Consider the following 26,934-nt stretch of genomic DNA (forward strand, 5'->3'; position numbering starts at 1 on the left):
TTCTAATGTCATATAGAGTTTTACAGGTAGACACTCTCACTGACCACAGACTTTCTGTTTATTTGGATTTATTCAAATGTTATATAGAGTTAATTATAGGTAGACACTCTCACTGACCACTTACTGTGTAACTACTGGGGTTATACTCCCTGTAACAAATGTTGTACGGCAGTACAGCTTATGTACTTACACAGTTTTTACACAATTTATGTATTTATACAAGAGCATCTCAATAAATACACATACCCTCGTCTTATTACACATCAATAACCACATAGAGAATAATGTTCTCTACTATACTGGATTCATATGCATATTATGTTGTTACAGCTATTGAGATACACTTGTCTAATTACATTTGTCAAAACAGAAGCTGATGCACTTCCCAAGCTGCCCTGCTGTAATCCAGCTGTAACAGTGTCTTCAGGTGGTTCTTTGAGGGAGGACACTTTTGCTTCCATAAAGAGATGTGCGAGTGTGAAGACCTTTTAAAAGGTCTAAAGAACCTTAATTTAAGAGGTTCTTCACACTCTCTATTACAAACATGGTTCTTAATGATAGTGAAAGGGGGTCTTCTATGCCGTCGCTCAAGAACTTTTAAGAGTGTGACAGTCGTAAAATTTCTTGGCTGGGATTCCTATTATGATGATGATGTATGACTTTATCTATTACAAGCATGGTTCTTTATGGTAACACAAGCGTGTTTCCTCTGAGGCATGATTCAAGGAACCCCTTTAAACAACTTTATTCATGACTGAATTTGAGTTGTAGAAAGACCTCGGCTGGGTTTCCTAAAAGCATCTCTTAAAAGTAGGGCTGGGCGATATGGTACAAATATTATATCACAACATTTAAAACCATTTTCACGATACACAATATTTATCACAGTGATTTTTATTCAAATTGTGCTGCACTTCATCCAGGTAAACCAGACACTGGTAATTACACTGTTTATAATGGAACCTGCAGCTGATCAGTGTTCTTTAAGCACTGATGATATCCTCGATCACAGTAACAAAATCTATCACGATACGATAAAATATGGTCATATTGCCCAGCTCTACTCAAATGCAAGCAGTGCCATAGAAGGACCACTTTTGGGACCATTGAGAACCATGTTTGTAATGTAAATGTGTGAAAATAAATAAATCAATTGAAGGTTCCTTACAAGGTTCTTTATCTCATTAATATTCCAAACATGGTACAGTGTTGTATGGATTTGTAAATGTGAGAGTTACAGTTTTAGAGACACTAAATATAAAGAGAAACCCAACGTTCTTCTTGATGTTCACGTCTTGATCATCCGTAAAGCTGTAGGATGCAGCTGTAGCACACCTGCTTGAAAGGAATCACTAATTTTCAAGCCCCTTGACGAGATGAGTAAGTGTAAAACTGGGAAAGCCACTGTATCCTGCAGTTTCAGGCTCTAAAGGACTGGCTGCAGTGGCCTCTGGTGTCTTCTGTGGCGGGGCTGGTGGGGGTCCTTTCTGAGATGTTCGTTAAGGGTCCTGTCAGACTGGCACATTGTTAATTTATAGGTTCAGTACAATTGAATCAAGAAATCAATAGTGTTTGTGTGTAATCCTCCCCTGTGGACCTCCATTCTTCCTGAGTCATTGCTTTGGTTTAGAGCTGTTGTAATCCGAGATCCAATAGATTCAGTCCGGCTTTTTTGTTTATTTGTTTTTTTTTTTTTTTCAGATCCCATGAATATCTTGTCTATGTCTTTTTGGACATGTTTAAGCATTTGAACATTTGATCTTTATTTCCAAGAAAAGCCTTTTTTAACATAATTTATTAAATGAAATACCACTATAGACCGGGCGGTGCGAGTTCGAATCCCGAGCCGTGTCGCTTTGCCATCAGCAGCCGAGGTCAAATAGAGCACAATTGGCCGTGCTCTGTCCAGGTGGGTAGATAGCTCTCTTTCCCCTCATCACTCTTAGGGTGATGTTGGCCCAGCACAGGGTTCTGTTAGCTAGTGTGGTGGAGCTGGGGACCCAACGCTTTCTTTCTGCGGCAGTTTAAAAAGAGGCGGTGGCTGACTTTGCGTGTATCAGAGGAGACATTAGTCTACTACCCCATTAAGTCATTAACGATCTCGGGTCAGGTGCATTGCTTGTGCTAGGGGGGACGACAGACGGGTGGCAGTACCAAATTGGAAGAAAAATGGACAAATAATTAAAAAAAAAGACACCCTTACATTTATTATTTTCTTAAATGTGTAGAATTCGGATCAGCTGCAGATGATCAGATCAGAACATGGTTGGAGAGGATGATTCTGGAGGAGTCTGGAGTCTTATTTAAACCTCAGACGTTTAGTCTGGTCGGCTCTTGATTGAAGTTGAAGTGAGGGGTGAAGAAGATCACCATGGCCAGATCCAAAGAGCTCCCTGAGGCCTTCAGAAAGAAGGTTGTAGATGCAGAGGAGTCTGAACGGGGTTTAAAAAGATCTCAGAATCAAAGAATCAGTGAAACATATCAGATTATATCAGCTGCCGCGCCTTTCTCATTTACAGTCTCTCTCTCTCTGTCTCTGTATCTCTCCCTGTATTTCTCTCTCTCTCTCTCTCTCTCTCTCTCTCTCTCTCTCTCTCTCTGTCTCTGCATCTCTCTCTCTCTCCCTCTTTGTATCTCTCTCTCTCTCTCTCTCTCCTTTCCCTCTCTGTATCTCTCTCTCTCTCTGTATCTCTCTCTCTCTCCCTTTCCCTCTCTGTATCTCTCTCTCTCTGTATCTCTCTCTCTCTCTCTCTCCCTCTCTGTATCTCTCTCTCTCTCTCTCCCTCTCTGTATCTCTCTCTCTCCCTCTTTGTATCTCTCTCTCTCTCCCCCTTTCCCTCTCTGTATCTCTCTCCCTTTCCCTCTCTGTATCTCTTTCTCTCACTCTCTCTGAATCACTCTCTCTCTGTGTCTCTCTCTCTGTATCACTCTCTGTCTCTCTCTCTATATCTCTCGCTCTCTCTCTCTGTCTCTCTCTCTGTGTATCACTCTCTCTCTGTATCAGTCTCTCTTTCTGTATCTCTCTCTCTCTGTCTCTCTCTCTGTATATCTCTCTCTCTGTCTCTCTCTCTGTATATCTCTCTCTCTGTCTCTCTCTCTGTCTCACTCTCTGTATTACTCTCTGTCTCTCTCTCTGTATATCTCTCTCTCTGTCTCTCTCTGTATTACTCTCTGTCTCTCTCTCGCGCTCTCTCTCTCGCTCTCTCTCTCTCTCTCTCTCTCTCTCTCTCTTTTCTCTCTGTCTCTTTCTCTCTCTCTCTCTCTGTATTACTCTCTGTCTCTCTCTCTGTATTACTCTCTCTCTGTCTCTCTGTATCTCTCTCTCTGTATTTCTCTCTTTCGCTCTCTCTCTCTCTCTCTCTCGCCTGTCCCTCAGTTTCACATGCTCGTCAGGAAGAGCGGCGAGCGAGTCTCACTGGGACAGAAATGCTAATTTTTCTGAAATATTAAAACCCTCAGAACAGTCAGATATCAGCCGTTCCACTGTCTGATACAGCATTTACCAGCATGGTCAGGTTAGACGGTCCTAGCAGGTTCAGCCCAAGAGCAGAGACCACAAGATGAGTAAAGGAGTCTCCAACAGTCCTAAAATATCATCACGGGACCTACAGGAAGCTCTCGCCACAGCTTATGTCTGAAGTACAGCATCTACCATCAGAAAGAGAGTAGCGAGTTCGGGTTTCATGGGAGGTGAGTGTAAGGAGGAAACCCTTGCTTGCTCAAGGGACTGGGACAGGCCTTTGTCTAGATGTTCTCCGGCCTCGACACCTTCAGTCTTACCATATATTTTTTTATACTACGAAAGTTTAGGGAAACCGTGCCCTGATGATCCCTTACTTTGAGTGACCTCAGGTGACTTTTAACAGTGTGTAGATGTGTGTGTGTGTGTGTGTATCTCCATTTTAGTAAATCTGTATGTGTGTGACTGCTCTATATACCAGGAATAAGGCTGAGTGTTTCTCACGCCAAGAGCAGTAATTTTCTCCTTGCTATCCGCCCTGCATTATAGGAAGCCTATATTTCCCTGCGGTAAGACGACTTTGCGAGGTAAATAATCTGTCATAACAATTGCAGAGCGCTCTCGCAAAGAGCCCCGTTTCATTTTTAATGAATAACAAAGAGACCTGGCTGGCCCTGGGGACTAATCAGAAGTGCGAGGGTCTTACCTGCGGATCTGCAGCTTTACTGTGCAATATTAGCTTTCTCTAAACTCCTGACAGCAGAGCCGCGGCCCCAGTGTCGGGAACAAATCCCCGCTGCTGCGTGACTGGCTCTCGCGCTGTTTAACAAGCGCGATTATACAGCCTGGCGCAATCACATGTCTGCTTTGCCTTTTGGAGCATGTGGCGTCCTCTTTTTTATTTTTCTTTGCAGTGCAGCGAAGGACGGAGGAACGTCTCTGTTTAGGTAGGCCAGCTGTGTTTGTTTCACGTCTGAATGATAAGGTGCATCCTGGGCTCGTTGTGGAGGGCCAGCCACAAATGCAGGCCACAGCCGGACCCTCCTATCAGCCAGAGGACAAACCTCGTGAGGAACTGGGAGAAGTCAGGTGATCGGACTGGGAAAGTTAGTTGGTTTGGGTTTCTGAGAAGTTCTCTAGTAGGAGATCCAGCCTCTGTGGTGATGATGATGACGATGAAGATTCTTCTTCTTATTATTATTATTATTATTAACAACTAGAAAAGGTCCTAGTTACTAGAGTGAATTGTTTTTGCTAAATGGTAGCTATGGAGTTCTTTCATGGTTGCTGTGGTGCGCTCAAGTGGTTGCAGTGTTGCTGCTCATTGGTTGCCAAGTGTTTCTAGATGGTTAATAGGTGGTTGCTATGGTTTCACAAGTGATTGTTGTGCTGGTGGTTGATATGGTGTTAACAGATTGCTATGGTGTCACAGGTGTTGCTAAGTGGTGAAAAAGGTGTTGCTATGGGGTTGCTATGGTGTTGCTAAGTGGGTGTAATTCTGCTGGTTGCTGAGCTATTCTAGGTGGTTAATATGGTGTTGCTAAGTGGTTGCAATGTTGTTGCTCAGTGATTACTTTGATGTTGCTAGGTTGTTGCTATGGGATTACTAAGTAATTGCAGTGTTGCTTCTAGGTGGTTGCTGTTGAGTTGCCAAGTGATTGTTATAGTGTCCCGTGTTGCTGCAATAGTGTTGCTAAGTGGTTGATATTGTGTAGCAAGGTGATTGTATAGTGATTTTCAGTATCCTAAAGTAACACTCTCTCTCTCTCTCCCCCTCTCTCCCCCTCTCTCTCTCTCTCTCTCTCTCTCTCTCTCTCTCTCTCGCTCTCTATCTGTATCTCTCTCTCTATCTGTATCTCTCTCTCTCTCTGTATCTCTCTCTCTCTCTCTCTCTCTCTCTATCTATCTCTCTATCTGTATCTCTCTCTCTCTCTCTCTATCTGTATCTCTCTGTATCTGTATCTCTCTCTCTCTCTCTCTCTCTCTCTCTCTATCTGTATCTCTACCTGTCTCTCTCTCTCTCTCTCTATCTGTATCTCTCTCTCTCTCTCTCTCTCTCTCTCTCTCTATCTGTATCTCTCTCTCTCTCTCTCTCTCTCTCTCTCTCTCTGTATCTCTCTCTCTCTCTCTCTGTATCTCTCTCTCTCTCTCTCTCTCTCTCTCTCTCTCTCTCTCTCTCTATCTGTATCTCTACCTGTATGTCTCTCTCTCTCTCTCCCTCTCTCTCTCTCTATCTGTATCTTTCTCTCTCTCTCTCTGTATCTCTCTATCTCTCTCTCTCTCTCTCTCTCTCTCTCTCTCTCTCTCTCTCTCTCTATCTGTATCTCTCTCTCTCTCTCTCTCTCTCTCTCTCTGTATCTCTACCTGTATCTCTCTCTCTCTCTCTCTCTATCTGTATCTCTCTCTCTCTATCTGTCTCTCTCTCTCTCTCTCTCTCTCTCTCTCTCTCTCTCTCTCTCTCTGTATCTCTACCTGTATCTCTCTCTCTCTCTCTCTCTCTATCTGTATCTCTCTCTCTCTATCTGTATCTCTCTCTCTCTCTCTCTCTCTCTCTCTCTCTATCTATCTGTATCTCTCTATATCTCTCTGACACAGATGAACTATCCCTCTCTTGCTGTCTGTCTTGCTCACTTTCTCTTTCATATACTCTCTCTCTCTCTCTCTCTCTCTCTCTCTCTCAATCTCGCTGTCCTGTCTGTTTCACATGCTCGTCAGGAAGTGCGGCGAGCGAGTCTCACCGGGACAGAAATGCTCATTTTTCTGAAATATTAAAACCCTCAGCACCTCCGCTGTGCTCTCGCAGCGCTCCTCCAGCAGCCCGGCGCTCCGACTCAGGGAGGCTTCCGCATTCAGAGCCGGGACTTCTGTACCAAACGCAAATAAACAAACAACAGAGGCTCTGAATACCTCACAGCAGTCCGACTGCTCCCATTTAAAAAGCACAATCAGTTAATTAATCTGCCAGTCAAATCAGTGGGATCAGAGCCAGGAGAGTCTAAAGGATAACAGCGGTGTGTTTCAGAGCCCTGCAGACTCGGTCCTTAGGGGTAATGACACTTTGGGCCGGGGTCAGGAATGAATGGGCTGCAGATGGGCTTCAGAAATTGCGGCCTCGAATAGCACTTGATGACATCCTTTAGTAGAATCGATGAAAGTTTGTGTACACTGCAGTGAGGAGACTGTCAATGGCCTGCTCTGCCCTGGCAGAGTTACAGTTACACGTCCGATCAATAGAAAAGAAAACTATTGTGTGCAATGAGTCATTTGAGTCCCAAGGCATGCGATTTCCGTAACTGATTTCTGAAGCGTCGTTTCTGTTTCAGGTACCGAAAATCCACTGGGACCTTTCGAACAAGCGTGTTCTGACCATGGACTTCATGGAAGGCGGGCAGGTCAATGATCGAGAGTACATAAAGAAGCACAACGTAGACGTCAATGAGGTGAGAGAGCCTTCACGCAGCCACGCAGAGAAACCTTAGGAAGGACTGAGAATGCTGTTCAGTGCTGTTCTCAGATATAAAAAGATAAACATGATAAAAGGATAATCAATAGCGTTGTTAACATTACCTTCACCATTAGCTCGACTACAACTCAGCTACTCCATGTGCTGAATAGAAAGGTCCTGCCGGCTGTTGGAATTTGCAGACACCGGAGATGGAAAGACCATTTAAGGAGGAAAATGGGCTGTCATACTCCAAACAGCCAGCAGAGGCGCTGTGTTTTCTCCAGTCGTAGGTTACTGAGTTTGTTTCTGGCGATTGCTGCCGTCTGGTTGCAGAGAGAGCTCCGTCGTCCTTCTATCTGGGTGCATAAACGTCCAAGCCCCAAGTTCATGCCTGGGCCGAGCACGGCGAGTACCACCGGCCAGTGCAGGAGCTCCGGCTTGATGCTGTTAGATTCTGGCAGTATTCCTCTTCCATCTCTAGTAGGAACAAATCTCTAAGGTCCAAATTCAAATTCAAAGCCTGCAGCTCAATGCTCTGTTCCCATTGCTAATCGCCATATTGCTCAACTAATAATTTGCATAATCTTTAATCTCTGGGCAACTTTTTAGCTCTGCTGACTCCGCCCACTATTTGCATTGCCAAAATCACCGTCCCTCATTGAAAATAATGCAAGCAGGGTTACAGCATATTTATTTTTAGCATATTCTTCCTTAGAACTTTAAAAACAAATGTAAAAATAAATAAATAAAAGATGAAGAATAACGAAACTTTCAGTATGAAGATAAAATATGAAGTTAAGAAACTTAACACTGTTGTGAATCCAACCCCAGATCTCTCAGAGCCAATCTGCCCCCTGTGTCGCTCAGTTTAAGCAGTTTCTCGAGATCGTTTGGTCATTCCAGAGCCTGAAAGCGTCCGTAACCGTTAACGAATCCCTCACGTTTTTATATACGTGAAACCTTCCCAAAGCTTTGTCATCTTCCCTTCCCAAACACAGCTGGATTTGCTCGCAGTATCGCCGCCTTAATGGCGTTTCCTTTCCCTTTGCCCTCAGATGAACACAGAATTAAAGGAATCTCTTTTTCATATTAATGTTGCGGGACGTTTTTTTTTTGGGGGGGGGGGGGTTGATGGATGTTTTCCGCTGATGGTCTGTTCCGCTCCGCCGCCTCTGTCAGTGCAGGGCTTGGCCCGAAAGCGAGTGCAGTTTAATTGCCTGCTTTCGCTGAGGTGAACTCTAGTCTGGAGGTGAGCTCCACCATTACGCAGTGGATGTGTTCAGTGGGGATGAGTTTGGATGTTTGAAATGTTTGAATACTCGCAAAAGTTTAACAAAAGCGGTTCAATAAGTCAGACTGTTTATTAGTAACACAGTCGCTGCTGGCTAACTACACCGGCACTGCCACTGCTCTCAAATCAACCCGAATGGTAGGCCAAAAAACAGGCATGCAGCGCCGGGCTATTGATAACAGGGTTGTGGGTTCGATTCCCGGGCTTGGCAAGCTGCCACTGTTGGGCCCTTGAGCAAGGCCCTTTACCCTCTCTGCTCCCCGGGCGTTGGGAGTTGGCTGCCCATCGCTTTGGGTGTGTGTGTGTACTCACTGCCCCTAGTTCACTAGTGTGTGTGTGAGTGTGTGTTCACTACCACAGATGGGTTAAATGCGGAGGACACATTTCGCTGTACATAGTACAGTGACAAATACATGCACCTTTACCTTTACCTTTTTTTAATAGTGTAATAGTGTCATGTATACCCTTAAACTGTAAATAAAGGTACTGCAAATGGTTCTAAGAGTGATGCCATATGAGAACCAGTTTTGGTTCCATAAAGAATCATATTTGTAATGATTTGGGAAAGAAAGAAAGGTCCTTCACACACACACATCTCTGAGGTCCTTCTCTGACCCCATATTTCTGTGTTTTCTTAAAATTGTCTAATTTAGGGCTGGATGATATGGTAAAAATACTATATCACGATATTTAAAGACACGTGATATATGATTAGTAATCACATACTAAAAATAGATCCTCTTCTGTGCTGAATACACTAATTGTGTATTTGTCTAATTAAATCAGTCTAATTACACTGTTATTAATGAAACCTGCAGCTGATCAGTGTTTATTAAGCACCCACGGTCTCCTCCATATTCTTAGAAAAGCTTACTCTGTATCACAATAACAAAATTAATCACAATATGATGAAATATCCTCATATTGCCCAGCTCTAGTCTAAATAAACTGCTTCTTGCAAGTTCTTCTCTGCTGTCCACACACCTTCTGTCATGGCAGGGCTTATCTTCTCCACGTGTTTCCCAACACAGTCCTACAAGCTCATTCAGGTTAAATCTGGTGATTGTGTGGACATGACATCACTTCCTCACTTCCTCACTTCCTCACTCCTCAAACTCACTCCGTCGCCTGGAAGTGATGTTTGTGTGGTGTTTCTCCAAACATATCTGCTGATCAACATCTGTGTAGGACATATGAATGTTTGAAATTTTGATTGCCACTGTTATATATTTGATGTCCTCCAAAAACCCTGTATCTCCAAAATGAAAATTTACAAGAAGGAAAAAAAAAAAAATTCTAAATTTAAATGGAAGTCAATGTAAAAAGATTTAGGTCATTTTGGAGCATTTCTATTGGTCCATTTATCATTCAATCTTGACTGCAGAGAGCAGATGCCAGATTTACAATAGGTCAAAAAGTGAAAAACAGCGAAAATTGAGATACAAGGGTTGTGTGTGAAATATAAAACATTATACAGAGGCATTAGTACACTGTATGGTAAGTATTGGGACACCTGCTCAATCATCATTCACTTTCTTCCAGGGAAGGCTTGGATGGAGCAGCTCCAATGCTCCACAGCTCAATGCTGGGGGGCTTTATACCCCTCTACCCGACGTCTGGCATTAGGCAGCATGGTGCCAATAGCTCATATTTATCTGCTCCAGAGAGTCCTATTCTACTGGCAGTACTTCCTGCCCTACTCTGCAGGGACTAGACAAGCTTCGTGTGTGCATTCGCACATATGTATTACTAATGGGTGTGGCTTGAAGTAGCTGAATGCATTTATTAGAAGGGGTGTCCACAAACATTTGGACATATAGTGTATGAACATCCATGCCCTGGTAGAGAGTGGATTTGGGCTGCAGACTGTAACCTGACTGGGTCTCGTTTCGAACCACAGCAAAGGTTCCACGAGTGCATTTATTGAGTGTTTAAGCCATTTGATGTGTAAATAGTAAGTGTGTGACGTTGCATGAGATGAAAAAGCTCAGCTGTTGTTTAACAAGCCTATTTACCACCCTGTTATTGTTACCTTAGGGTAAAACACTCTGACTTTCTGTTCATGGTGGGCTCGTAAAATATATGATATGCTCTAATTTTATTGGCTGGCTTACCCTAACTAATTACGGCCCACGGTAGCCACATAGCGTAGCCTAGCCTAGCATTGTTTAACTTGTAACAAGAAGTGCAATTATCTTTCCGGGATCATTCCCGAGACCGGATAGTGTTGCTGTCCTCTCTGGGTCCTCTCTGTGCCCAGTCAACATGGTAAAGGTTGCAAGCTAAAGAGATTGAAGATGGGTCTGGTGGGGTTAGCTTTTAGCATCAGGCTAGCACCTGCTTGCTTCACCGGCTCTCGCTCTCTTTATGGCTCTTTTCCCAGTTACTGTGCGAATACCTGCAGTTCGCTGAGCCCTTCTCCAAGCTGTGCTTCACCTGGTGGGCTAGCATTTTTAGCCTAGCTTCCATGTTCTCCCGATGTAGCTGTTGCGAGAAGCCTCACACCAAGGCTTTAACTACTGGGATGGGTGAATGCAGATGTTGGGGGCGTGAATAGAATGAGTCAAAACTGTTGCGTTACAGTTAAGGGGGTCTGTCGGTTGGGGAAAGCCTACAAAAAAGAGTGTTAGCGATTTGTCAGATTGGATCATGTTGGATTGGATCATCGCTGAAATTCTTTCCATAGCATTCCAGCAACAGTGGGCAACTAAAAGTGTGTGTGTGCAGAAGAGCTGGTGTGTGGCTGGCATAGGGAGGACAGGAGCGATAAACTGGGGAGGCAGAGACGAGACTCTTGTGGGGCCCGGCGCAGAACAGAGAACGGATGCTAATGGATTATCGATCGATAGGCCGGTGTCTGTTCACACAGGGGCATTTGGTGGGGAGATTGCCAGTGCATTATCATTTTCTTGTTATTTGATGATGGTGGGAGTAAGCAAGAGTTATCTCTCTGTCAGATAGCTAGGGGAAGACATCGACACCCCCCCCCCCCAAAAAAAATAAAAAATAAAATAAAATAAAATAAAATAAACACAGTAAACACTCCTCCTAACCCCCTATTCACTCTTTCACAATGCTCCGATCAGCTCCAGCCCTGCTGATCTTATTACAGCCCCATCGCCAAAGATAAAACAACATGACTGATGCAGAAACCCTCGCCCTCACGCCCAACACATCCAAATATTGTGCTTTTTGCTGGTTAATTTGATGTTTAGGGAGGTTCACAAGTGGGAGACTTCACAAATCTACAGTTATTTAAGTATAAAATTCATCATATTTCTGTTAGCTGGTTCTACAGCCTTTTTGATAATCAAAATATTTGGGTAAAATGTCATATTTTTGCTGATTACAGTAATAAGTAATACAAAAAATACATGAAGTTGTCGTACAAGCCATTTTTTTAGGTCATTTTGTGCAAGTTATCCAAGTAAGTAAATAATAATAATAAGAAGAAGAAGAATTATAATCATCTAGTTATGTTATTATACATACTACCACAGAGCAGGTTGTATTTGGGTGGTGGGGCATTCTCAGCACTGCAGTGACCCTGAGTGACACGATGGAGGTGGAGTTAGTGTGTGTTGTGCTGGTACGAGTGGATCAGACAGCGATATCCAGCCTACAGCGTCCTGTGGGCAGCAGCGCCCTGTGGGCAGCAGCGTCCTGTAAGCACTGATGAAGGACCAAAGGATGACCAGCACAAACTGTGCAGCAACAGATACAGAGCTTCTGTCTCTGACTTTACCTTCATCTACAAGGTGGACCAACTAGGGAGGCGTGTCTAATAGAGTAAACAGTGAGTGGACAGACACAGTGTTGTCTAAACACTAGAGCAGCAACACTGCTGTGTCTGTGTCCCCGAATTCCCCAAATTGTTCAGCCCTACTGTACACTGCAGATATGACATTAGGGTGAAAAGCGATAATCCCCACATGTCTTATATGAAAATGTTCAGAACAACCTCAGCTCAGCTCAGGCGACCTGGATCTCAGAGTGACGAGATTCTCTGACCCTAAATCTTAGAAACGGAAGTCAGATTTTTGAAATTCTTAATATTTCCTATAAAAATGGTCTCTTTACTCGTGTGGACGAATAGAAATGAGTTTACCAGAGTCTTAGTTTCACAAAAGCTGTGGACTGTATGAATAAAGTAGGGTATAAAGATGCGAATGCACCATTAACAGGTTTACATTACGTTTACTGCATTAAGCTGATGCTCTTATCCAGAGTAACTTACAAGGTTACTCACATTACAGAGGTGGACCAATGCAGTGTTAGGAGTCTTGCCCAAGGACTCCGATTGGTGTAGCGCAGCACCCAGAGTCACCCAGACCGGGAATCAAACCCCAGTCTCCCACGTGGTGTGGTAGCTCACTGGCAGGTAGTGGTGTTATCTGTTACGCCACACCAACCAACAGGTGAGGGGCAGAGGCGAGTATCTCCACCCGTCTTGACTCCGGATGTGAGTCACTTACAATCCAGCAATAAGGTGCAATGCAGAGAGCAGAGCTCTGAAAATTGAGAAACGTTGAGAAAAGCTCGAAAATTAAATTTGCCGCGCCTGCGGGTTGGTAGGCTCCAGAGGCTTAAGCCAGAACTACAACGGCAGTATTTCTAAGATTAACCACTTATCCCATCCACAGGAATCTGCTTTATAACTACCCGGCCTGCTGTTCCGAGTGCCTCACTTCATTTATAATGAAGCCGTTCATCACGTACCTGCAGACCCAGAATACTGCTCGCTCTCCTCCAACTGTTTTGCTTGTATTCAGATGCTTGTGTTAAGATGGCCTCTTACCGCAGGGTCTCTCTATTTACGTGCCTGTATTAGGAACCCATCAGCACTTTTTCTGCAGCACAGAAAGCTACAGAATATAGCGTTATTCTTTAGAGCATCTAATTTCATTCCTCAGTGCAGAAAGAGAGGGAGAGAAACAAAGAGAGAAAGCAGAGCGAAAATTGGTGCTCAACTGGCTCCTGAAAGCCGGTGCTTTTGAGCTGGCTTTTGTTCGCTTTAATAAATGGAATCATTTTAGCACCTGCTTTGTTTGCGTCTCACTCTGCCATTATATTTCATCAGCGCTGTTTTTGTCTCGCTGAATTAATATGCACGCTCGGTGCGGGTTTGTTTTGCGAAGCCCGCGCAGGCTCTAAACATCAACCTTTCCTTATCGTTGTACATGCAGGCATCAGTGCGCTTGACAGACAGGTAAATACACACCGAGTCTGGCCTCATAAGCCACTGAGCCATGCTAAAAGGGCAAAGCACACCTTTGAACGATTGGGGAGGGGAGCTGAGTGGATGGGCATCAGGCATTTATCATACTCTTCTCTCTGTCTCTTCACAAACACACACACACACACACACACACACACACACACACACACAGTCTTTCTCTCAACTGACTGAGAATACATTTTTCCCATCAGTGACTCGATAGGCTAGAGACCTGAAGACGCTCAGTCCTTTTCGAAGTTTTTGGAGTGTTCAGTGCGATGGTAAATTAGTGAGATTGTGGTAATTGTGTACGCAGTGCACTTTTCTAAAGTATATCAAAAGGTCATCAGCACTTCTAGAGCCCTGAAAAATGCATTTATGTATTTAAAAGAGAACTCAGCCTGTGGACAGTAAACTGTGTGCACTCTTGGCAAAAATGGTGTTATATCAGCCTGGTGTTGAGAGAAATTCACACATATGTGACTAAAAGAGCATTTCAGGATTCGTACAATGTGCAGTAAATATAGATCACCCCCTTGAACATCTGCACCGATGACTGACGCAACCCAGACACACAGCAGAGAATGATACAACCAACCAGTGAAACATTATAACCTGAACCCAAAGCTCAGTCTGAACTTAACCTGATACACCTAAACCTAATTCTGACCTAAACTTAATCTAACCTACACCTTAAACTAAACCTAACCTACTACACCTAAACCTAATTCTAACCTCAACCTAACCTAAACTTAACCCACTACACCCAAACCTAATTCTAACCTTAACCTAACCTGAACTTAACCTACTACACCTAAACCTAATTATAACCTAAACCTAACCTAACCTAAACCTACTACACCTAAACCTAACATACTACACCTAAACCTAATTCTAACCTTAACCTAACCTAAACTTAACCTACTACACCTAAACCTATTTCTAACCTAAACCTAACCTAAACCTAACCTACTACACCTAAACCTAATTCTAACCTAAACCTAACCTAAGTGTAACCTAACCATAGTTCAACAGTATACATACTGACACATTGTTTCTGCCAGACAAAATCCTTGTATCTCCATGTTTGTTGTTTTTGACTTTTTGGCTGTTGTTATTTACATTCTATAAAATGGACCAGTAGAAATGTTCCAAAATGACTTTTTTGAATAAGAATCTTTTACATTGACGTCCATTGGAAGTTAAGAAGGTGTTTCCTTCTCACTCTCTCACACACACACACCAAGCACAAACACACCAAACAGGACATAATGTTTGAGACAAAGACACATTTTTCCTCGATATGCCCCTCTGCTCCACAGTTAAAAAATTCTAATCAAGCCAATCAGACATGATTAAAATGCACATCACACCTAAATTAAGGGTATTTGCATACACTTCAGTTTGCCTGGCCATGTCTAATAATCGCAGAATTCAAGCAGTCTTTGCACGCAAGAGATGTGCAAATGCACACACACACACACACACACACAGCTTGGCTATTCCCTGTAGAGAGTAGAAGGCTCCTCCTGGACAGTAGAGAGTTTTCCAATAAAAGCAGGATACACTCTTGGTGAGAGCATTGATTTCAGGCAAAACAGGAAATGAGTTGGTGTCCCAATACTTCTGTCCATATAGTGTACATTCTGTGGCTGATTTGAGTATGGGCGACATCGGTAGCCGCCCAGAGCAGCGTCCTGCGGAGTGTACATCCTAATTAGTGCTCCCACTGAGGAGTAGCAGATGGGGAGGGAGTGGCAGTAATAGCCCCGCCTTATTCTCATGTCTGCAGTGTTTCGTCTCCCAGTTAACTTTACCTGGCCAGTCCTGTGTGTGCGCTCATGTGTCCGTTGGGCCTTTTAGGTTGACCTCAGATTTCCCTGTTGGAAAGGATTAATGAACAATTGAGCACTAACTCTAACTTTGTGCTGTACTAATGCAGCCAGTAAAACCAGTCACCAGTCTTTTCAAATACACTATATGGACAAAAGTATTGGGACACCTGCTTAGTCAATGTTTCTTTTGCAATCAAGGGGTTTATCTTGCTTTTGTTGGAGTAACTGTCTCTACTGTCCAGGAAAGAAGGCTTTCTACCAGAGTGTTAGTGAGGTCAGGATGTTGGATAATCACTGAGGGGGGGCTTTATACCCCCCACTCTAGCCCATTCCTGGCGTTAGGCAGCATGCTGCCAAAAGGTTAATGTATATCTGCTCCAGAGAGTCCTATTCTATTGGCAGTCTATTACACAGGGACTAGACAAGCTGTGTGTCAGCAATGGGTGCAACTTCAAGTAGCTGAATGCATTCATTAGAAGGGGCGTCCACAAACATCGGTGCTGAAAGGGGGCTGAAGAGGAGCTCGGACTGCCTGCTGGCTAGTAGCTTAGTTATGCTGTAGAACAACGCTAAAGCAAGATTCTTCATAAATGCAAAGACTCTTGCAGAACCTGCCATGAAACAGCGCAGAGATCATCATTCTGAACACTCGAACAGCTCAACACCATAATCTTACAGCAGAGCTTTTACCCAGAGCTTTAGTTAAAGCGTAATCAGCGGCTTTTGCAAATCAGACTCATTTAGAGTTCTTTAAAATGTACTTCCTCCCTCTCAGTTCATTTGGTAGGCGTTTCATGAAGCACTTTATATTAGTATGTGTGTGTGTGTATGTGTGTGCGTGTGTGTGTAAGGTAGAGGGAGTGAGTGCCTTTCCACAGAAGGTTTCAGAAGTTCAGCAGAAGTGAGCGTGGTATTAGTAAATGAGACACGTGCTGTTTGAATGGGCTTTGGCTTTAAGACGGGCTCTCTGCAGGAGCAGGTTGAAAAGGGGAGCGGTGCGGCCGCTTAAAGAAACGCTTTGTTTCGAGAAGATGCAGCCATGGGGGGTAAAGCTGAGGCTCTGAGCAGGGGGTAACAGATCAGGGGGGTGTGGGGGGGGGGGGTTGCACCTGTGAAGGGTGTTTAAACACCCCGGCCTGAAGACTTTATTTCAAACTCTGCTTGTGTGAACATAATTGAACAGTTCCTTCAAAACTACAGTGGTACAATATTGCTGGGCTATACACCGATCAGCCATAACATTAGCACCACTGACAGGTGACATGAAAACCATTGATAACCTTCGTCTACAGTGGCTTCATCTGTGAAAGGGTGGCTCTACATATGAGGCAGCAGGTGAACAGTCTGTTCTTGGAGGTCATGAACGTGTTGGGCAGGCATACGAATCTGAGGCAGGCCAAACTCTGATGGTTAGACATTTGGGTCAGAACATCTTTAACAGGTCTTGGGGGTTGTTCCAAGTATGCAGTGGTCAGTACGTACCAAAAGTGCTCCAAATCCTGCAATAGGGTCATGGGCTCCTAAGGCTCATTGTGCGATCCATGAAGGCATAAGATCTGCTGCTAACATTGGTCTTGCTGCCAGATACCACAGGACGCCTTCAGAGGTCTTATAGAGCCCATGCCTCGAAGGATCAGATTTGTTGTAGTCAATATAGGTGGCAGGTGGTACTAATGTTATGGCTGATTGGTGTAAGCTTCCAGTACTTATGTAGTAGACTTCAGATACCATCCATCACTCCAGAGAACACAGTTCTTCCACTGCTCCGCAGCTCAATGCTGGGGGGCTTTATACCCCTCTAGCCCACGCTTGGCATTAGGCAGCATGGTGCCAATAGGTTCATGTTTATTATGTTCTATTGGCAGTACGTCTCTACAGGGACTAGACAAGCTGTGATAGAAACATAAGCTGTCTATTAATAATTATATAAGAGAGATTAGTGCTTGCAGTCCTTCATGAATCAAAATCATGGTGTAAACAAAAGGAGCTTCTTTAAGTTCAGCTTGTTTTTGTAGCACCACTTTATTAGGAACACTAGTACTACTAATACCGGGTAGGGCTCCAGAGAGTTTCAGAGAGTTTTAAGTGCCTTTATTATGCTGCCCTCTTGTTTGATTTTGCTGCTGTAAAAACTGACTTTCCCCGTGGGATAAATAAAGTGATCTATCTGTCTGTCTATCCATCCGTCCGTCCGTCCGTCTATCTATCTATCTATCTATCTATCTATCGGCAGTACGTCTCTACAGGGACTAGACAAGCTGCAAATCTGTGCCAGTAATATGCACAACTTATAGTAGCTGAATACATTCTTAAAAGGGGTGTCCACAAACATTTGGACATAGTATCTACAAAGTGGTTTAGATTAGATATCGGCCTTTATTGGAGGTCAAAGGAGCATTTCTGTTTCCGTTCATCATGAATTTCTGACCCAGTGTAAAGAACAACTTTATTGTTTATTGTATGCAGATGTACACATTGTTTGCATGTTCTCTGACTGCACACGCAAACCCAGCCTCAGCAACTGAGGCATTCTAGATTTCCAATTCGGTTAAATTTCAGTTAGTTGCCAAGAAATCCTAGCAAATAGGAGAAGACCCTGCGGGAAATTAGTGCTGTGAAATTTCAATCAATGTTAAATTTCATACTGGCATTGGTTTGCGTGGCTCCCAAAGCATGTGTTCAGACAAATTTTATTAGACAGAGAGGTTATCGCACCAACCCGAATGCTGCGTGCTGAGGAAAGGGAACAGGTTTCCATGTTTGGCTGGTTATGGGTTGTGAAGTAATCGCAGAAGTAGATTGAAGAAGTCTGGCCAGGCTTTTGAAACCAGTGGATCCCAATCCCATCCACGCTCTACCTGTTTCTGTCCCTACTACAACACACCTCTGCAAATGAAGGGCAAGACCATTACCGGTTGCATTGAGTCGAGTGTGTTAGAGCCGGGAAAAGCGCTAGCATGGAGAACTGTTGGGTCATGTTGATGGACAGGTGTATGTATTTGAGCAGGCACTGTGAAAAATCTGGCTTGATGCCACAGTATGTGCTCAGAGAGGGTCTAAAAATTGACGCTGGCTTTACCAAGGCTTGCAAGTGACCAAGTCTGATTTGTAGGGTCAGACTGTAGTCCCCATTGCTCACATCCACATCGGTTGCCAGTAACGGTGCATGCCGAAGTTTGTTGACTGTGGGAAGGGCAGGTGAATCTTAGGTATTAATGAGCTTAGATGCTTTGTTTATTGACTATAGCTAGGTAACTGGTAACTAGCATTAGTGTAGGCCGGCCTGGTCAGCAGATACCATCAAATGACAAGCCAACAGACCCTGTCCTTTGTGCCATGGTGACATTGTGATCTTGCTGGAAGTGGTAGTTAGAACATGGGCAAATTGTGGCTGCAATAGTGCTCAAATAATCATAATAAAGACATGATCGATTGGTATTAATAAGCTGAAAGTACACTTCCTCTACCAGCCTGGACTTTCGACACAATGCAGGGTGAGGCCATGGCCAAATGGGACCATGCCACCTATGAGCATCAGCAGAAATCCAGATTCATCAGACCAGGCGATGTTTCTCCAGTCTTGTCCAGCTGTCCAGTGTTGGTGAGACTGTGCTGAGCCACTGCAGCCTCAGCTTTCTGTTCTTGGCTGACAGAAGTGAAGCCTCACAAGGTCTGTGGTTCTGCTGTTGTAGCTCCTCTGCCTCAAGGTTGGACGTGGTGGTGTCCATTCTGAGATGCTTTTCTGCTCAGCTCAGTCACACAGAGTGCTTATTTGAGTTACTGTAGCCTTTCTGTCAGATCAAACCAGTCTGATCATTCTCTGTTGATTTCTGGCATCAACAAGTCGCTTGCTGCAGAATTTTCTCTCACTGATTTAGTTTCTCTATTCTGAGTGATGAGACCACCTCGTCTGGCTTTAACAATCTAGCCATGCTTGAAATCACTGAGATCACATATTTCCCTGTTCTGATGGTCGATGTGAATATTACCTATAGCTGCTGGCCTGGGTCATACCTGCATTATTTTATGCACTGCTGAACGACTGATTATATAATAACATAAAAAAATGTCCCTAATTAACTGTTTTTCTTGTTTACTTTCTATTTTATCCACAGAAAGTAAATTTTTTTGGCAGGTTTTTACAGTACCTATTGTCTAACAGGGGTGGTGGCAATAAAATATAAATATATTTACTGAAAAGTAGCAAATAAACACCATTCCATTCTTATCCATTCTCTCCATTATACCATTTCCCAGTATACACTAAAAGGACAAAAGTATTGGGACACCTGCTCGTTCATTGCTTCTTCTGAAATCAAGGCTATTAAAGAGTGTGTCCTGCTTTTGTTGGAGAAACTGTCTCTACTGTCCAGGGAAGAAGGCTTTCTGTTTTCTGATTTTGGACGAGCATTGCTGTGAGGATTCGATTGCATTCAGCGACAAGAGCGTTAGTTACAGTGAGTCCAAGAAGTATTTGATCCCTTGCTGATTTTCTTTGTTTGCCCACTAATAAAGACACTATCCTTCTGCACTTTTAATGGTAGATATATTCTAACATGGAGAGACAGAATATCAAGACAAAAATCCAGAATATAATTTTAAAGAATATATTTTAATTAATTTGTATTTCAATGAGGAAAATAAGTATTTGATCCCTCTTGCCAAACACACTCAATACTTAGTGGCAAAGCCTTTGTTTGCAAGCACAGCGGTGAGACGTTTGTTGTAGTTAACCACAAGTTTAGCACACACACCAGGGGGAATTTTGGCCCACTCTTCTTTGCAGATCCTCTCTAAATCCTGAAGGTTGGTGGGCTGTCGCTTGGCAACTCTGACCTTCAGCTCCCTCCATAGATTTTCGATCGGATTGAGGTCTGGCGACTGGCTGGGCCACTCCATGACCTTAATGTGATTTTTCTTGAGCCAATCCTTTGTTGCCTTTGCTGTATGTTTAGGGTCGTTATCATGTTGGAAGACCCAACCACGGCCCATTTTCAGATCCCTGGCAGAGGGGAGGAGGTTGTCCCTCAGGATTGTGCGGTACATGGCTCCATCCATCTTCCCAGTGATGCGGTGAAGTAGCCCTGTACCCTTGGCAGAGAAACACCCCCAAAACATTATGCTTCCACCTCCATGCTTGACGGTGGGCACAGTGTTCTTGGGGTCATAGGCAGCATTTTTCTTCCTCCACACATGGCGGGTGGAGTTGAGGCCAAAAAGTTCAATTTTGGTCTCGTCTGACCACAAAACCTTCTCCCAATAACTTGGTTCATCTTTCAAATGATCATTGGCATACTTGAGGCGCGCCTCCACATGTGCTCTCTTCAGCAGGGGTACCTTTCGGGCACTGCAGGATGTGAATCCATTGTTGCGCAAAGTGTTGCCAATTGTTTCCTTGCAAACTGTGGTCCCAGCTGCCTTCAGGTCATTTGCTAACTCCTGCCGAGTGGTTGCAGGACGATTTCTGACTGTTCTCAGCATCATTGCCACCCCACGAGGCGAAATCTTCTTTGGAGCACCGGGCCGAGGTCTGTTGATTGTCATGTTATACTCTTTAAACTTTCTGATAATTGCACCAATAGTTGTTACTTTCACATCCAACACCTTACTAATCTTTTTGTAGCCCATTCCAGCTTTGTGAAGGTCAACAATTCTGACTCTGAGGTCCTGTGACAGCTCTTTGGTTTTACCCATGTTGGAGACTTGAAATCTGTGTGATCTGTCTGATTCTGTGGACAGGTGTTTTTCACACAAGTGATTAGTGAGAACAGGTGGCTTCAGGTCAGGTAACAAGTTGATTGGGAGTGTCTAACTGGTCTGTAAAAGCCAGAACTGCTAATGAATACTAAGGGATCAAATACTTATTTCACTCCATGAAATACAAATCAATTAATATATATTCCTTAGATTTATTTTCTGGATTTTCTTTTTAATATTCTGTCTCTCCATGTAAGAATACATCTACCATTAAAAGTATAGAATGATCATGTCTTTATTAGTGGGCCAACGAAGAAAATCAGCAAGGGATCAAATACTTCTTGGACTCACTGTACATCAGGATGTTGGATGATCACCACCCCACCTCATCCACAACTCCCCGACTCATCCCAAAAGTATTGGATGGAGCATTGGCATCAACCATCACTCCAGAGAACACAGTAGTTCCACTGCTCCACAGCTCAATGCTGGGGGGCTTTATACCCCTCTAGCCCACGACAGGCGTTAGGAGGCATGGTGACAACAGGTCCATGATGTTTATCTGCTCCAGAGAGTCCTATTCTATTGGCAGTACTTCTCTACAGGGACTAGACACTATTTGAATTAACATGTTGACTAAGCATTACTACGTATATGTCCGTACGTACAGTTTCTGACCCATATTAATCCGTAATTACCATTAAAACATATCTTTAGCCATGCGTACATTTTATTATATTCATTTGATTAAGGTTAATGTTTATAGTCTTACAGTTAGACGCCCCCTCCCCAGCCCTGTGCCCCCAACTCTCTGAACTAGATGTCCGACGTTCGCCACAAATGCGGTTGGAATAATTTGTAATGATTACATGCGAAGCAATATTGGCCCTCAGAGCCGAACCAGGCCCTTGCCACCTCGACTAGCCTCGCTGCGGTTTTCATTAGCGCCGCCTTGCCTTACAACACAGTTCATTCACTAAAGTAAATAAAGCAAACACTGTGGCCATGCCGAATCTCAGACTAGGAGACAGGGCCTGGCATTAGCCAATGATCAGGAGAGTTATTAGACAGCTGATGAGATAGATATGGGACCTAATAAATGATGGAATCCTCTTTTGAAAATGGATAGAATTATTAACCGGCTGTGGCATCTCGGCGCCGCGGCGTGGGAGCTGGCGTGTAAGTAATCAAAAGATTGATGATGGCCGAAATAGACTTTTCTCTCTTCGCTTTGCCGGCGTGCTCAGAATGCTTGAGTGGGTGTTTTGTATTTCTCTCTCTTCTCCCCTCCAGATCTACAAAACTAAAGTTTTCTGTAAAAGTGAGTGTGTGCAGTGTGTTTGAAATTGTAATGGTGCCATCAGTGCTAGCATTACCCTCTGTGCTGTTCAGTGATTATTGATCAGGCTTGTAATCATGTATATTGATTTTCTTTCCTCTCCTCTCTGCTGAAGGAACTGTTTATGCTCGTGACCGAGGACCATGTCTTCCCGAGCTGTACCTCGTACTGGTTTTGCCCAGGAAAGAGAGGCCTTACTTTTTAAAGAGTGATCTCCCGCTGTGTGCTTTAGGGATGTCCAGATCAAGGGTTTTCCGCCCCCGATCCGATCCAAGTACCCCAATGCTGACTGTCTGATCTTTGACCTTTACCAACCCGATATTTGTGTTTCTGTAAAAAAAAAAAAAAAATCACTGTATTTTTAGTGAACAGTTTCACTGTAATAAGACTACATTTTAAACTGCTTTATTTAGTTTGGAGAAAACTTTTTTAAACTGTTTTAAACTTTTTGTGTTTAACATCTTACAGTCCAGTCTGGTTGACCTGCCTGACCATTCAGCTCCCAGTTCAATTCAATTAAACCTTCATTTAAACTCAGATTTGATCAGGGGTCAAAATAGCTCAAGCGGAACACCCTTAACCCCTTAAAACCCATTAAAAGGAAAAAAGTCTTATTGCAAACTTTTAATACCAGAGAATAGCCCTGCCACTTTATACAGAAGTCCCTGTAGTTACTGAGTAATACACCTTAGTGTGTAATAATCCTCGCTGCATTAAAGGGTTAATACATAATACTAGACTTCAATGAGGAGAGCTTTGTAGATTTTCAGTCCAGTTCAGTTTAACCTTTATTTAAACTCTGAGCACTTTACAGGTGACCCTCATTTACAGTGTAGCCGAGGTAAAATATAGATTGAAAATAAAATCAAGAAATAAAACAAAAGGTTATAATGCATAATAATTATGATAGGTAAATCTAAGAGTAGAATTCAAATTTAAGCAAACGCTAAAATTAAAAAAAAAATAAATACATTATATATATATCTATATCTATCTGTTATATTATGGATATATATATGTTCATATTTTTATGGCAAGCCAAACAGGAAATATTTAATGAAGGCTGATATATATGGAATGGAATATCAGCGTTAATTCCATAAATATCAGCGTTAATTTAATATATATCAGCATTATATGTATGTAATGTGTGTGTGTGTGTATGTATATATATATATATATATATATATATATATATATATATATATATGTAATGTATTTCTATTTTTATGGTTTGCTTAAATTTGAATTCTACTCTTAGATTTAACTATCATAATTATTATGTATTATAACCTTTTGTTTTATGCTTGACTTGTTTTACTTCACCAATTTCTTGATTTTATTTATATATAACATAGGTAATGCAAAAATAAATAAATAAATATGTAAAAGCATTAAACAAGAAACTCTAAAAATAACAATTAGGAAAAATAAAATAATAATGGTAAAACAAAGTTAAATTAAACAGGAACAGAAATAAATTCTTAACTAAAATCCAATAAAACAGTCGCAGGCTGTGTTGAGTTTAAAAAGATTGAGTAACTCGAGCTTGTCACTAATTCTTTGCCATTTCCTTTAAAACACTGCAGTCAAATCACTTAGTGTGTGTGTGTGTGTGTGTGTGTGTGTGTGTGTGTGTGTGTGTGTGTGAGTGTGTGTTTTTAAACATCAGCTTTGTCATCGTGCAGCTCTAGAGTAAAACTGCACACTACGTGGAAGTGGACGATATTGGGGACGTTCGTTGTTTGGGAACTAACTGCTATATTAGTCATGTATTGGAGCAAAAAATGGCAGAAAATAGAGAAACATTTTTTGGAAGAGAGGTTTAATCATCCTTTACTGACATTTTACTTACAAATGCACTTCAACTGCTGTTCTGCACGCTGTCTGTCGTCGCTGCGTCACCTTTACGACAAGGCCCTGAGCTGAGCTAAGCCGAACTTTCTGTCCACCTTGCCGCCTGACGCTATTTTTTAAAAAAACTACCCGGAGGAGTGTTCATTTGTGAGCTTATTTCACTGAACAAGTCAAAAAAGAGCTTTATTTGAACTGATTAGTTCACTGAAAACAAGGCTTCTACTGCTAACTCTCCATTCCACCTTAAATAGGGCTTCATTTAAGGTGGAACGGGGAGTTCCGATAAAAGGACACCTCCAGCCTAAATTTCCACACATCGAATGAGACACTGCACTACCTCTTCTCGATCTGTGAATCCCATCACACACCTGCAGGTGTTCACAGCCCGATTATCCTCTTGCAGCGCCATCTGCTGGAGCCTGAAGTTACTACCATGTTAAACACAGAAGTGGCAATTTATTTTTATTTTTTTTTGGGAAGCTGACAAAATTGTATTACCAAGAAGTGGCTATTCAGTAGTGTCCCATAAAGAACACGCAGATCTTTACAGCGATTATAATAATAAAATAATAAATGAATGTATTAGAAAAATAAATTAAAGTGCTCTGGGCTGCTGGGAAATGAAACAGCAGTTGGATTCTTTCTCCTTGTGAAGTTCTCCTGCCCTGGTGTGTCCGAGAGGAGGAATGTGTAACAGCAGTCTTTGCTGTAAGGTCATGCAGTTGAACCCTTCAGCAGAACACACAGCAGTAATCGCTCTCTGGGGACGGTGCCCGGTGCCAACGCGGCTGAATCTGAAAGTAGAGCCGCATGTTTGCTTGTTGTTTGTCCTGTGTGGCAGGATGACAAAACCTGTGTACACACACACACACACACACACACACACACACACACTAAAGCAGGGCACTCTCAGGGTGGAGAATGATTCGTGTGTGAGAGTGTGTGTGAGTGAGTGTGTGTGAGAGAATTATCATTATACATTCTCTCTGTCTGTCTCTCTCTCTCTCTCTCTCTCTCTCGTTCTGCTACGTGTCTCCTTCTGTTGACTTCCATCTTCCATTCATGCCGTGGTTTGGACCTCACGATCCAGTATGAATTCAGAGAGAGAGAAAAGTTACCATAGCAGTGCTTAAAAACGTACATCCAGTAAAATTCCCACAGTGCAAATACACATACCATTACACACCCGGGACAGGAGAAATACTTCCTACCTTTCAGTGGAAGTCAATGTAAAAAAATATTTTTAATTAATTAGCATTTCTGTTGGTCCATTCATCAAGACATTCAGATTCTCATCATGTTAAAAGTGAAAAACAGCAAAAAAAAAGTTTTGGCCTCTGATCTGATCAGAGTATGTTAAAGCTGAATAGTGTCCGATTCTGATCTGATCGTATCGTATCTTTTATAAATAAACCAGCCAAGCAGTTTAATAAATGAATGTGAATTACATGAATTAAATGAATTATACCATGGTTAGCTTTGACCTTGCGATGTGATTGGCCGAGAGACATACTAGATTTTGTCAATTTTGCACCAAAGCACTTCAAGTAATACTCTGCCATAAACACATAGTGTGTTTAATATCTTATATGGGTTGTAGTAATATGTCGATCCAGACCTTAAATTAAGTGAAAAACAGAAACTGATATATATATATATATATGTGTGTGTGTGTGTGTGTGTATATATATGTATATGTGTGTATATATATATATATATATATATATATATATATATATATATATATATATATATAATATTTTACTTCCATTAAGAAAAGCCTAACCCAGCCTTATCTAAAACCTAACCCCTTGCCCTGGTGGTGCTGAGCAGGTGTCACACCTGTTCTTACATTAGCTCTAGCCTTTCATTATCTCTCTGTCTAGTTCTTTGTGTGATGGTTGTTTGTTTGTTTGTTTGTTTGTTTGTGCTGTGCGGGTCGACCTAAGGCAGATGGGTTCCTCGGACTGAGTCTTGGTTTCTACCAAGGTTTCTTCCTCTTAGTATGAGGGAGTTTTTGCTTGCCACTGTCACTACCACCTCCATTGTGATGCTTGCTTATAAGAGGCGTGGACCCGGATCTCTGTAAAGTGCTTTGTGAGATTTGCTGTGAAAGACGCTATATATATATATATTTATATTTACGTATATAAATACATTTTGAATTGAATTGGTGTGTATATTATACTTACCCGCATCCTGATCCTAATTATAATCTTAACCTTAAACCAAGGCCTAATTCTAACCACCATCATCCTGGCCGTAATCCAGTTCCAGTTAGTCTCCAGTTACAGACTGGTGTCAGTAGGAGCAGCTGGTAGAGGAGGGTGAGATGGTCTGTATTAGAGCTGATCAGTGATCAGTGATTTCTCAGGTGAACGTCCTCAGATCTAAACCTGGACTCTTCGAATGAAGTGAAGAACAGCTGAATTCAGTAGACGTCTTCAGTAAAACCCTCTTGATGATCTACTGAATGTTCAGATGCTGCTCCATCACAGAGATGCTGTTGAGATGGTCCAGAGAGTCTGTTTCTGCTTTTCCTGTGATCTCAAGAAAATAAGGTGATTCGTCAGAAGAACAGTCACAGCTTTCCTGAGATCACAGCTGGTTTTTCTCATGATCTTTAGCTAACAAATTCTGTCGATCACAACCTTTCTGCTTTTTTAATATATAATATGTGTGTTAAAGCTGAATAGTGTCCGATTCTGATCTGATCTTATACTTTTTTATAAATAAACCAGCCAAGCAGTTTAATAAATGAATTTGAATTATAAGAATGAAATAAATTATAC

At 42.5% G+C, this 26,934-nt stretch overlaps 1 protein-coding gene across 2 annotated transcripts in view; it reads left to right on the plus strand.

The window, feature by feature from the left end:
- The window catches only part of adck1 (aarF domain containing kinase 1), a 223,748-nt gene that overhangs the window by 126,042 nt on the left and 70,772 nt on the right, over positions 1-26,934 (plus strand). For both annotated transcript variants that reach the window (XM_072689029.1, XM_072689028.1), the window contains exon 7: positions 6,784-6,900. In XM_072689029.1, the coding sequence (XP_072545130.1) occupies positions 6,784-6,900 (117 nt within the window). The remainder of the gene's footprint in view (positions 1-6,783; positions 6,901-26,934) is intronic.

The sequence above is a fragment of the Salminus brasiliensis genome, chromosome 10 (assembly GCF_030463535.1).
Source record: "Salminus brasiliensis chromosome 10, fSalBra1.hap2, whole genome shotgun sequence".
NCBI lineage: Eukaryota > Metazoa > Chordata > Actinopteri > Characiformes > Bryconidae > Salminus > Salminus brasiliensis.